Source organism: Microcebus murinus, chromosome 6, assembly GCF_040939455.1.
Source record: "Microcebus murinus isolate Inina chromosome 6, M.murinus_Inina_mat1.0, whole genome shotgun sequence".
Lineage (NCBI taxonomy): Eukaryota > Metazoa > Chordata > Mammalia > Primates > Cheirogaleidae > Microcebus > Microcebus murinus.
Window position 1 is genome coordinate 102,403,928 of NC_134109.1, and position 13,787 is coordinate 102,417,714.

General features: G+C 55.4%; 1 protein-coding gene across 1 annotated transcript in view; it reads left to right on the forward strand.

Annotated features, from left to right (window-relative positions):
- The window catches only part of SMAD6 (SMAD family member 6), a 73,528-nt gene extending 66,445 nt beyond the window's left edge, over positions 1–7,083 (forward strand). Inside the window, exon 4 of the mRNA XM_012758685.2 lies at positions 6,048–7,083. Within this exon, the coding sequence (XP_012614139.2) occupies positions 6,048–6,589 (542 nt within the window). The 3' untranslated portion in view covers positions 6,590–7,083. The remainder of the gene's footprint in view (positions 1–6,047) is intronic.
- The last annotated feature ends 6,704 nt before the right edge of the window (positions 7,084–13,787 follow it).

Genomic DNA, 13,787 nt, shown 5'->3' on the forward strand with positions numbered 1-13,787 from the left:
GGAAACTCCTTTTTTTCCCCTCTAAGTTTGATAACAAAAACTACTTATCTAATGGGCAAACAAGGCTTTAAAAGGGGTGTTAGGTTAACCAGATGCAGGGCCACGTAATTACTCCCAGGCCTGGGAGCCACAGATGAAACGCTGCCGGTTGGACGGGAACTTGAAGCCACAGGCATGACATGGGACAGAAGAAAGTTTTCCAGGAGGGCAGGAGGCCCCAGTGCAGCCATGTGAAAAGGAGATTGGAAAAGCCAGCCCTAGGCTCCTGTCCGGCTCCGCCGCCAACTTGTTGGGTGACCCTAGGCTCGTCACTTAACCTCGTGGGGCCTCTGAGACTTCAAGTCTCTCTTCTCAGCTCTCGGTGGGGCCTGGGCTTGTCTGCCCTTGGTTCAGGCTCATCGACGTGTGGCCGAGCAGGCCTGTCCGTCCAGCCCCGGGAGAGGCAGGAGGTTGCTGTGGCCCAGGTGGGTGGTTGGTCAGCGGCAGTGAGGACCTGGAACGTGGAGGGGCACGGGCCTCCGCTGGGTCTCCTGCGGATGCTCTGAGCCTTCAGATCTAATCTGGGCACAGCGCTGGTTCCTGCACGGGATGGCCGAGTCCAGGGCAGTTTGGCCAAAAGGAAAGGGGGAGGCAGGAGGGAAACAAGCTGCAGTGCGTGCGCAGGCTTTTGGAGCTCGCAGCCCACGGGGGAGCACACAGGAACGTCCCTGCCCTTTGTTTTGACAGAAAACTGCTGATTCGAAGAAGCTAAAGGCTTTTCTTGGGATTTCTGTTCTCCCCGCCTCCCCCAGACTGTAGTTGGCCCCCTCGGTGCCCCAGCACCCCCACAAAATTACACGTTGGGCTTGCAGCACCCAGCCCTGGGCAGAGAGGCCAAGAGGAAGGAATGCCAGCCATCGGAGGGGCTGGCTTCTGTGCAGGGGAGAAGGCCTATTGTTGGGGCCAGTTGCCTCCTGCCCTGTGCAAGCAGCCACCACCCCCTGGTGGCAGGAATGTGGGCACCACCCGGAGGGAACAGGGGCTGTCCCCCAGGCCACTGCGGGGCCCTGCTGAGGCCACTCTAGGACAGTCACGGGACATTGCCACTTTCTTCTTCTTAATTTTTTCAAAGGTATCATACCTGCCTTGAAATGCACAGCTCCTAAGTGTGTAGGTTGTGACTTTTGACAGCACATACATCCTCGTTCCCATTGTTCCAATCAAGATAGCAAACATTTCCATCAGCCTGGAAAGTTCCCTCGTGCCCCTTCCCAGCCATCCCACCTCCCAGAGGTAGTCGCTGTTCTGATTCCTATCAGAGAATTTCACATCCATGGAAACAAACCACATATCTTCTTCCATGCCTGGCTGCTCTCAGCAGGGTGCGTTTGAGATTCAGAAGTGTGCTCCTTTCTGTCGAGGAGTGGTGTTCCACTGGGTGGATGTGCCTAGTGTTTGCTTATCCTTTCTCCTGTTGGTGGACATCTGAGCTGGTTTCCGAGTTTGGGTGATGTTGACCAGAGCTGCTGTGAGCATTCACGAGGTCACAGGAATTTAGAGCTGGGGAAAGTAATGATCTCATTGTTCAGATGGGAAGACTGAGGCCAGAGAAGGGAGATGACCTGCTGGATCAGGGCCAGGAGGGAGGACTCCCGTCTCCTCGGCTAGTGCTGCTCTACCAGATCCACCCCGGACACAGCACCTCTCGTCCTCCCCCTGGAACGCTCCCAGCGGGACCCAGGGTCTGGCTGGGAACTAGGCCAGGCCCCGGGCAGGGGGCAGCGAGCGGGAGTTTCGGTCAGAGCTCGGTCATCTTTGATGTTGTTCACTCGGGTCTGACTCCCCGGTATTTATTTGCAATTAAAGAGCTGGTTCCTAATTAGGCTGATGGCTGTGGGAGATGGCGGGACCACAGCCTTGGAGCCACGAGGAGAAAAAGATCCTTCTGCAAGACTGTCCTCTCGCACCCTGAGTGGCCGCCCAGCCTGTCAGGGCGTCAGGGGAGTGGGGGCCGTGCAGCCGTGGGAAGTGCAGAGGGGACCACGGGTTAGGGGGCACCTGCTTTCTTGTTCACGGTGTCGCAGAAAGAGTGTCAGCTTGTGTCGGACATGCCACACGGGGTCTGCATGCACATACGTGTGCGAAGGCAGCCACAGCGGGGCTCGTCTTTGTTCTAGACAGTGAGATGCTCATCACTTCCTTCTTCCTTTACCCACCGAGCACCTCTGTCACCGCAGGTGCCAGGCGAGGAGCTAACTCATACATTTGTAAAGTGCTTTATAGTTTACAAAGGTCTTGTCACCCACTGTCCTGTTGGAACCTTCCACGGTGGTGGCCCTGGGCCACGACCCCCAACATCCCAAAGGATCCCTGGCCTTTGAAAAGGGTGAGGACAGCACTGGAGCCAGCGAACAAGGCAGCTGCTTCTTTCTGCAACCAATTGATTTGCTGCTGAAATTGCCAGAAAATCCAAAGATGGGCCATGTGAGCGAGGCACTCAATTACTAACCAGTTCATTTTACAAAAAAAGAGACAGGCTTGGGGACATTCAGCAGTTTGTGGCCACACGTCCAGTCAGTGGTGGCAGCTTTAGGTCTGCCTCACTCTGACACCTTTTGGGTCACGCAGCAAGGGTCAGAGTAGACTTCTGGGCTCTCGAGTGCGGGCGTTAGCTCTGCCACCTCCTTGGGCAGGTCACTGCACACAGCCCTGGGACACCACCTTTGGGGCACAAGGATTCCGTTAGTAGTCCCTACAGGCCAGTCTTAGGACTACGTTTTCACTGGTCCGTGGTGAAAGAAAGAAAAATAAGTTAGAAAATAAACTGGTACCTGACAAAGTAGAGGGTGGTAACCCCGTGTCATCCCAGCACCCCTGTTAAAAACCGTGTTGGTTTGTGGAGCCTCGGCGTTGGGTCTCACTGGGTGAGATGATGTCAGGGGATCTTCAAGCTTCGGAGCCCCAAGACCGAGAGTGGCTGGGATGGGGAGGCTGAGAGCGGGTGGCTCACCCCCAGGATCAGACGTGAGACCTGAGTCCTTGCCCACCACCCTTCACTGCCCTCAGGCCTGAGGCCATCTGCCTACCTGCTGGCAGACCCCATGGGGGCAGTGTGCAGACACTTGGGGTGTATTTTATTCCCTCCCTCCTTCCCTTTTCCTGCGTTCCGAGTGGGAGAGTGCTGGGGACGTGTGCAGCCTCGGGACAGACCGGGGCCACCCCTTCCTGCTCAGAGCGTGGAGACCCCGGGGGGGGGGGGCACTGGCCACCAGCACAGACACCTGTTCAGGCCAGAGGAGGGCTGCAGCTAAGGTAGCCCAGGAGGGAAGGTCAGAGAGGGCTTCCCAGAGGTGACAGTCTGTCTCCTGGAATTTGGGAGACTTGGCCAGGAGCCCAGTCTGCGCAGCCAAAGAAGCTGCAGGGGATGGGCCCGGCTGGGACCCTGGGTGTCCCTAAGCCAGATGGCTGGGGCAGGCTGGGCCCTCGGGCGGCCCTGTGGCATTCATCCCTCATCACAGAGTACTGTCCCTGTGCCAGGCACTGGGGCCAGGCTGTGGACATGGGTCTTGAGGTACGCACAGGAGAAGGGGACATTTGGCTTGGCTGGGGTTGGGGGAACCAAGAGGAGGGAGATAGGAGGTCCCACTTGGCCTTGAATTGAGAAGCTCTTTGGAAGCTAGGAAAGAGAGAGTACCCCACCCTCCAGGTCCCGTGATCTCCCAGACTCACTCTGCCGGCCAAACTGCTTCCTTGCCTTTGACCGTGGATGGCCATAGCTGCCCCTTCATGGCTAGGTGGCCTTCTTAGAGCCTTACGTGTAAAGGGGGACAGCAGTCACCCCTCCCTCAGCTAGCTAGTGACATGAGTCCAAGGCGGGTGGCGCTGGTGACTCCCCAATTTGTGGGTAGGCACCTCTAGGACCCATAGACCGCGATAGCAATGGGGACTGCTCAGGACACAGGTTTAGGGAGGAGCCTGCACAGGACTCTGCCCGGGGCATGGAAAAGAGCTGGGCCACAGGCATTCACTGGTGTGGATCCTGGGCCCCGGTTTCCTGTGAAATGGGGTGCTGATAGAGGGGAACCCAGGCTGCTGTGAGGAGGCGCCTAGCTCACAGAAGGGACTCCCTGATGCCATCACCCCCCTCTCCCCCAGCTCCCAGTGTCTTCCAGTACCACGTCCTGGCTTCCCCACCTCGCTGTGCCTGGCACATGCATGGAATTCTTGCTGATGAGAGAGCATGGTTGGTGCGGGAATTTTGAGGCCAGGCTGGCACAGTGCTGCTTTTCTGACCTGTGCCAGATGGATGGGTGGGGAGAGGGACAGTGGGGTGGGGTGTCGGAGCTGAGAGTCTGGCTGTTCCCGCTGTCCACCTGCCGGCACTGACCTGGTGCCTGTGGCCGTGTCACCTGCCATGGGCTTGAGCCATCTCTCTGCCTGCTGGCGACGGGGTGGGTCAGCCCAGGGCAGGGAGCAGGGCCCCTTCTCCTCCCTCCTGACCATCAGTTGGTACCACTGGGGGCCTAGTGGAAACTGTGGAAAATGATCAAGTTCTGGGCTGGCGTGAGGACCTCAGTGCCAGGCAGAGGGCAAGGGGCACGCTCACGGGGCCTGTGCCCAGCCCAAGGTCACAGTGGAGCACGCAGCCTGCAGGATGCCCCTCAGGCAGGCAGTGCTGCTAGGTGGCTAGGCAGGCTTCCCAGTGTGTAAGAGGACATCAGGGGCCCCGTCACCCTGTTCCTCTGGGGCTTCCAGGCAGGGCTGGGATGAAGGCAGACAGAGCTGGTCTCACTCAAGCTCCCACATGTAGTCGTTAGAAGTGTGTCTGCCCCGGGTTTGGCTGGACTTTGGTCAGTTTCTCTCGGAGAAGCTGAGCCATAAAGGGCTTTGCTTTGTTGTCGGGCCTCACGCAGGTCGTCTTCCTTGGTGCACAGGCCCTGGCCAGGGACCTACCTGTGTGGAAGCAGGTGTGGCGATCATGTCACTCCGCAGACCTCCGACCAGGTGCCGGAAGTCTTCAGAGTCTGAGAAGCTGGCCACACGCAAGGGCGGTGGGCACAGGGTGCCCTGCAAGGTTGGCCTTGGCCTGTGTTTCCTCTTAGTTTCACACTCAGAAATTGTTAAACTCCTCCAGACACTCAGATGCCCAGGTTGGAGTGGGGAAGGGTTTCAGTGACACCTGGGCCACCCCTTTGCTGTACAGTAGGGAAACTAAGGCCCAGAAAGGAGCAGCACACACCCCAGAGAGCTGAGGAGTGATTTTCTTTGGCACTTAGGGACACTCCACCCCTCTGCCATAGACAGGTGGCTGCAATTGTGGTGCAAACCTGCATTTCTAGCCAAGAAAGCCAACTCAGGCTGGGGCTGGGGGGTGAGGGGTAGTGGACACTAAGGCTGAGGCGGGAGCAGCCTGGCAGCCGTATTTATAACAAACAAGGCCAGTGCAGAAGCCCTGCAGCTCTGGGCTGGAAGGGATCCTGGGGGCCACCTTCTCATGCTTAAGTCCCCCCTAAGTGGTGACTTGTACTCCCTTATATCATAACCCTCCTCTGTCAGGTTGAGGCTTGACTAGTGGGTTCAGATGCTGACAGGCCCCTCAACAGCTGTGCAGCCGCTCATCTGTAGGATGAGAAGGTGGCCTCCTTCTAGAGTGACCCTGAGGGCCGAGCGGGGTCCGGTGTGTAGCGTGGGAAGCTCCGTGCTTGGCACGCTGCGGGCGTGCGTGGTGTTTTCTGTCTCTCTCGCTGTGGGCAGGAGCAGGGTATGGTTCCTGTCTGCAGCCACAGCGCGGAGCACACAGTAGGTGCCCTGGCTTGCGTGCTGTGGGTTCATAACGTTTGTTTTCTCTTCTGCGTGAGGTTGTGTGTGTGAGTGAGAGAGAAACATCCTGTGCTGTGCTAAATTTCTTGAGGGCAGCTGGGCACACAGTGGGTGCTCACATGATTGTCGGCTGCTAGAAACCTCACCCAGCTCCTACCGCCCGGACAGCAGCGCCCACGCCTGCGCCCCTCTCCACCCGTGAGTCCCCACCCCGAATAACCTGGCCGCTGCCTGTGCTTGTCCCGCAGACGCCAGCATGTCTCCGGACGCCACCAAGCCGAGCCACTGGTGCAGCGTGGCGTACTGGGAGCACCGGACGCGGGTGGGCCGCCTCTACGCGGTGTACGACCAGGCCGTCAGCATCTTCTACGACCTACCTCAGGGCAGCGGCTTCTGCCTGGGCCAGCTCAACCTGGAGCAGCGCAGCGAGTCGGTGCGGCGGACGCGCAGCAAGATCGGCTTCGGCATCCTGCTCAGCAAGGAGCCCGACGGCGTGTGGGCCTACAACCGCGGGGAGCACCCCATCTTCGTCAACTCGCCCACGCTGGACGCGCCCGGCGGCCGCGCCCTGGTCGTGCGCAAGGTGCCGCCCGGCTACTCCATCAAGGTGTTCGACTTCGAGCGCTCGGGGCTGCTGCAGCAGGGGCCCGAGCCCGGCGCCGCCGACGGCCCCTACGACCCCAACAGCGTCCGCATCAGCTTCGCCAAGGGCTGGGGGCCCTGCTACTCCCGGCAGTTCATCACCTCCTGTCCCTGCTGGCTCGAGATCCTCCTCAACAACCACAGATAGCGGCGGCCGCGGAGGCGAAGGCCCCCGCACGGGGACGGGCGGGCGGACGGGGAGGCCGCGGCCACCGCCACCTGCTCACCTCCAGAGGGGCCGAGGCCCAGAGACCCAGCCCCACGGACGGAACCCCCCAAATATCATCTACCTAGATTTAATATAAAGTTTTATATATTATATGGAAATATATATTATACTTGTAATTATGGAGTCATTTTTACAATGTAATTATTTATGTACGGTGCAATGTGTATAGGGACAAAACAAGGAAGACGCACTTTGGCTTATAATTCTCTCAATACAGATATATTTTTCTTTTCTTTTCCTCCTTCCTCTCTTCCTTATGTTTCTTGTTTTTGTTATTGTTTTTTTTTTTTAAGAAAATGATACAGCAGAGCTAGGCGGAAAAGCCTGGGTTTGGTGTATGGTTTTTGAAATATTAATGCCCAGACAAAAAGCTAATACCAGTCACTCGTCGATAATAAAGTATTCGCATTATAGTTGTTTTTAAACTGTCTTCTTTTTGCAAAGATGGACACGTAGGGCTTCAGTGGGCTCCTGCCCCATCAGGCACTCTGAAACTTGACTTCAGTCTTCCACTAGATGAAGCGTGGAGGGGACAAACTGAAAAGAAAGGAAGGACATGTTTACTTTTAGGTAAATCAGAGAAGGTCCTGTTGTTCTTTCCTGCGCATGGCTGTGGTGTGTCCATTGGGGAGGGATGGGGTGGGGGAAGGGAGGATACACAGGTCATTTGTCCTGGGCAAGTGCTCCCAGACTGATGGGGAGGTTCATGCCTCAGCCTGGAGGGGCCCAGGCCCATGCCCCCATCTCTGAGCTTAGCATGAACTAGAAGACACTATTTCTTCCCACTTCGGAGAAACTGCCTAGGGAAGGAAGACTGAGATAGTGGGCCTTGGCCCCTACCTGTCACCTTGTAGAATCACCCGAAGCCCCAAGGCAAGGCTCCTCTTAGGACCTGGACGGGCTGCCCCACCGCCAGCCATCACCACCAAATAGCTCAGAATCTGCCCATCTGGGGCTGCATTAATTTATGTAAAGGCAGATGGTTTATTTCTACTTTATAGGAGGGAAAAGTTGAGGTTGTGAAAGGATAAATCACTAGCTCATGAGACAAAATCAAGGTTAGAGGTTACATCTAATTGCAGGACCAGTGCCATTGCATTAGATCAGAGTTTTCCCAAGAATGTTCTCAAAAAGAAAGCCTCCTTGGCCAGATCTTCTAAGGGGAATGTTACACTCTATATCTTCTTTCTTAGAGATTTACATAAAGGGCTCTGAGAAGTCCTGTGTATTATCTCTTGCTGCTTAGTAAATCATTCCAAAATTGAGCAGCTTAAAACAACTAACATTTATTAATCTCCCGCTTTCTTCAGGTCAGAAATCCAGGAGCAGCTTAGCCAAGTGGTTCTGGCTGGGGATCTCTCATGACCCTGTAGTCAAGCCGTCAGCTGGGGTTGCAGTCATCTGAGTCTTGCCTGGGAGGGGACCTGCTTGTGGCTGTTGGCAGGAGGGTAGGAAGCCTCAGCTCCCACTACATGAGCGTCTCCAGTGGGCCACTCACAGCGTGGCTTCCCCAGAGCGATAGATCCAAATGAGAGACCAAGAGTGAAGCTGCTGTCTTTTAGAATCATATTTCAGAAGTGACACACCATTGCTTCTGCCATATTCTATTGATCATACAGACCATCCCCATTACAATGTGGGAGGACCCACACAATGTGAATGCCAAGGGGCAGGAGTCACGGCTACCACATCCTCCAAGCAATAGCACCGTTTAACTTTGTTTCCCGGTTATTTGCCAATAGACCATCCCCACCCCTGCTAATTCCATCCCCATACCAAGGCACACTGGTGCCTCTAGCAGCTAAGTGTTTTGGGGTGGCAGAGACCAGGAAGCAGGCAGAAGGGAGTTTTCAGACTCTTGTGTTCTAGAGAGCATGGCTGTCTGAGTTCAAATCCCAGCTCTGCCACTTAGAGTGCCTTCCTGACCTCTTAACATACTTTGGTGTTATCATCCAAATAAAATTGTCCCCGCCTCAGACATAGGTGCAGATTGGGAGAATTAAGCATATCACGCAGTCCCTTGGTCTATCAGCAAGCGTTAGAGCAGCCTGCTGGTCTGCACATCAGTTACCAACACAGGGCCAGGGCTGGGCTGGGAGGCTGGAGGTCCCTCCAATGCCAAGATGGGGAGCTGGGGCGATCTTCAGGAAGCAGTCGGGAAGGTGGGGTGGTTTCTGTGTGGGCCGGGGAGGTGAGCAGACCTGGGCTTGTTAAAGGTCACTGCAGGGAGCTTGAAGGCCTGGAGGAGCATTCTAGAAGGAGGGCCAGGCTGTAGGCAGGGCCTGGGCTCCTGATCCCTGAACTCATCCTGGCTCCCCAGAGCATGGTGCCCAATGCTAATCTCCCGAGAGGGGCTCTTTGCCATTAGAGGAAGCAGCAGTCACCCTGCAATGCCTGGGTGTGGCAGGGGTGATCACAATCCTCCACCATCAGGGATTGATGCTCCCATTTTACAGAGGTGGAAACTGAGGCCCAGAGCAGGGAAGTGCTTACCTCACGCCTGTAATCATGGAATGCTGGGGTTTCACTCAGGTTTCCTGGCTCCCGCCCCAGAGTCTACTCCATGCAGAGACTCCTACCTCCCAGATGCCCAGAAGGCGCCCAGCCAGGCAGATGACATCGGTTCTCTGTAGCGCTGAGCCTCACTGGCCTTGCTGGCCTTCAAGGAGAAACCTCTCCCGGTTCCCCTGCCAGCCCAGACCCTTATACCCCTTCACGCCACCACTCCCAGGCCAGAGCCAACTGTGGGAGCCCCCATACTGCCTGGACCCCCGTGGCCCTGCACTGCCCCCCAGGCCTTGGGCCTTCTCTTGTAGCACTGAGCACAGCAGGCTGTTCTGTGAGGGTGAACTTGGAGCAGTCACTGTTAAATAGTAGCACTAACTCACCATTGTGAGCCCTCACAGACAGAGACTGACGCTTAGTTAGTGCTGTCATTTGTCCAAGCTCCCCAGGGGAAGGGACAGCCCTCAGTATGGGGTTCAGCCCATGTACTGGCTGTGACTGGCTTTGCAGGGGTGGCCCTGTCCTGCGGGGACAATCCCTAAGCCTGAAGGGCTGAATTCTGGGGTCTCAGTGACATCAACCTCGCAGCCATCTGTCCTGAGGTCCTTGGGTCACCTCAGGTGTCAGGGAGAGGCTCTGTGGCTGCCTTTCTTCTTGGGGATCTGAGAGTCCAGTTCTAGCCCCTCAGTTTACAGATGGGGAAACCAAGTCTACGGTTGCCGAGTTCACCAGTGGTGGCAGGACCTGCTGTCCCAGTCCCTCTCCCTCCTGTCCCAGGCCTGGGGCTCAGCAGTAACTCTGTGGTTTCCCCCAGACCACCCAGGGATCTGGTGACTCAGGCTGCAAAGGAGACACTTTCTAAACAAGCCACGTCTCTGGAGAGTGCAGGGGGAGCAGGCCCTGGGCAGGGGGTGGGTGGGAGTTCCTGCCCCCAAGCCCGGGGCAGTGCTCCAGGGGGCTTCCTGCAGTTGACTCCGGTGTTTGGAGAAGGATTAGCTCCCCCTATTGGCTCCCCCATACCACCCCCAGCTCCAGTCCCTCCCCTGCCTTAGTTTCCAGGGTGGAGGAGTTGGCCTAGGAACGGGATTTGAGAGAGGGGTGCCTGGAGATTTTGTGTTCTGTCTCTAGCGAGAGAGGCACAGAGAGTGGGTGTGAGTGGCCCGAGGTCACACAGCAAAGCCCACCCTTTATTCATCTCTGGGGACTTCCTGGTGCTCCACACCTCCATTGTACAATCCCCACCCACCCCTTCCCTCCTGCAACCCCCGTCCCACTTGTCGCTGGGGCTATACAGGTTCCAGCTGCTTCTGGCTGCAGCTGCCTTATTCTAATCCTGATTCTGCCACTTAGCAGCTGTGTGATCTTGGGAAAGTCACTTGACTTCTCTGTCTTGGTGTCCTCATCTGTTAAAGTGAATAATAACGGTAAGAGTACCTACCTCGCAGGGTTGTTGGGAGGACTGAACAAGTTCATGCCTGTTAGGCACTCAGAACCGGCCGGCCGGACTGAGCACCCAGCAAGCAGAGCCCGGAGGGCAGCTGAGGGGGTGAGCAGGGCTTTGCTTTGGAGACTCAGCAAGCGTGAGGGCTCAAGTCCAGATCCCTTAACTTGCTGGTGACCTGTGTGAACGGCTGTCTCCTCGGCTGGAAAGTAGAGTCAATGACCCCCTGCAGTGGCCCTCGCCTGGCACCCCGGGCCTCTCCTGGGCAGTTCCTGCCCCTCTCCTGCCGCCTCCAGCCCCTTCTCCACCCCGAGTGGCGTCTGCGCCCACTGATAGTGCCCTCCACTCCACACTCTGGATGTGTGTCTCTCCCTCTTTCTTCCAAGCCTTTGCCCAAGCTGTCCCCTTCTTTCATCTGTCCCCCAGCCTGCCCCGTCCAAGCTCTGACCACACCGCGGCCCCCCTCTCCCCTCCGAGTCTCCTGGGAGCCAGGGATGTCTCGCACCCCGCTGGCCCCGTGGCCCTGGGCCAGCCCCGTGCCGGGCTCGAGGGACCGGCGCCCTGGATGTTTGTGGAATGAGAGGGTCACAGAGGTAATGGGTGTGGGCGTGTTTTATAAACTCTGAAGGACCAAGCAGGCATCCAGAGGGGGTGTGTTTATTAGTGTCATGCGTCTCCATGACAACCCCCAGCTGGCTTCTCCCTCCAGGCCCCTAAGAACACCCGCCCCTCCCCCACCCTCAGGCCTGGGTTCCGGGGGCTCGGGTCCTGCCGCCTTAGTCTATCGGTCTTGCTACCACACGTCTGGGGGTTTGGCGGCGAGGATTCCTGGTTTGTGGCGGGGGTGGTGGCGGTGGCGGGGGGTCCATTGGATGGATTAGAACCCAGACTCTCAGAACCTCCGAACGGGGGAAGCCTTCAGAGTGCATCTAGTTCCATAGCTCTCCCAGAACTGAAGCCCAGAGAGGGCAGGGTGCTACCCAGGGTCACACAGCGAGGCAGCAGCGGATGAAGCCAACACATGACTTGAAGCTGCTTCCAGAGCCAGCCGCTCCGAGACGCTGCAAAGGCTTCCGTGGACCTGGCGTGGGCCTGAGCAAAGCAGCTGAGAGGCAAGAAGGGTGGAGGTGTGTTTTGTTTAATTGTGGTGAAATATATATATGACATAAAATTTACCATATTACCGTTTTAACCATGTTTTAAGTCAACAGTGGCATTAAGCACATTCGCATCACCATGCAACCATCGCCACCACCCATCTCCGGGACCTTTTCATCTTCCCTGTGCTTTTTAAATTTTATTGTGGTAAAATATACGAAACATAAAATGTGCCATTTTAACCACTGTTGCGTGCACAGTTCTGTGGCGTTGAGCACATTCTCGTTGCTGTGCTCCCTATGCTTTTTAGTGAAAGGCAAGTGAAGACAATGTTTTTAAATTCTCCACCCTATTATTTCGAGCCTTTGCAGACTTCCAGAAGCCCTGAGAACCCAGGGGCCGTCGTATGTCACCTTGGCTCAGGTAGGGGGCTGGGGGAGGCAGCTGAGGAGGTTGGGGATGGTACTGGGGAGGAAGTTTCTAGTCTACGCTGACCATCACCAGGGACATAGGCTGAAACAGCCTTGTAGCCTCTCTGACCATTTTCAAAACAATGAAAACCATTTTCGAAAGAGTGCCTAGAATTTCTGAGCCTGAGATCAGGAGTCCATAGTCTGAGCAGAGGAGAGAGATGGTTTTCAATTTGACCACCTTGGACTCCCTGGGGTTACCATGGGAGACCTGGCTGAGCCACCCCCCAGACCCTTGGCCTCAGTTTCCCCTTAAAATGAAAGGTGTAAACCAGATAATTTGATGGTGCCTTCTGGGGGAGCCCGAGGACTCTAGAGAATCCCTGCCCTTCACCCAAAAATCTAATGCCCCAAGAGAGGCAGGCAAGGTGGACGTTCATGTTGAACCTGCTGAAAGGAGCTGGGACAATTGCTAGTAACAGGACTCTTTGTTCAGCAGCAACAATAGCAGTTATCATGGACTGAGGGGCTTTGTGTACTAGGCACTTCGTATCATCTCATTTAATCCCTTCCGCTCCTGCCATAGATAAGCCTCAGAGAAGTTAAGTAAGTTGCCCAAGGTCACACAGCTAGTAAGTATCAGAGCAGGGACTCACACTTTAGATCTGTTTCCAGAGCCAGTGTTCCTACCCCCAACCCCCTGCTGGTGGCAGCACTCCTGAACTTGACTCCCCATAGCTGCTGAGCACTCAGGCCTTGCAGCCAAGTCCTGGGGCTCCAGGCTCAGCTCTGCCTGGAGCGAGGTGACTTTAGGCAAGTTACTTACAGTCTTTGAGCCCCAGTTTCCTCATCTGTTAAAATGGGCATAAGAATATTACCTACTTCATAGGATGGTTAGGAGATTAAAATAAATGCATTCGTATTTGTGAAGCAGTTAGAACAAGGCCTGGTCCACAGTGAGTGACGTTTAGTATTTGTTGAATTTTTAAAAATTATTATGTTTAGTTGCCGGCTTTTTAAAAAATTTTTTGTCATTTCTGTTTGAACTAGAAAATTAATTGGAAATGTTCATTTTTAATAGTTTTGCTTTCTATTTCTCATCATTGAGCAACGAACAAAATGGAGCTTTTGGAATGCCTAGAAAAACACACACAGCAAACACCACTGCATACATGCGCCCGGTCCAAGATGCAGTTTCATTAACATTTTCACAGAAACACATCTATTCATGAGTTTTTGTAGAGGAGAGAAAAAAAAAATCTCTTCCAAAACAAGCCATTCAATGTTGGCCAAGTTCCTTAAGTTGCCTAAAATGGGCAGTGTTTTCGGGTTTTCTAAGCACAGTGTGTGTATTAGAAGCGGACTCTTCGGAAATGGCGACTTCAATGCCACCCCTTCTTTCTTTTCCTTCTCTACCAGTGGAGCAAGGATTTTGCCATTCCTGGCCCTGAAGACAACTATTTTGACTCTTTAAGAATGCCCTGCTTTGTGCTGCCCAAAATATAATGTCAATGCGTGTCAAAAACCGCATCAGATCCCCAGAAAGCTGAGTGGTGCTGGGTCTGCCTTGGTGGCTTCGGGGCTGGCCTCACTCTAGGGCCCCAGGCATCTGAGGTCTGGACCCTGGGGACACGTGGCTCCCTCTGGGCCCACAGCCAGGATC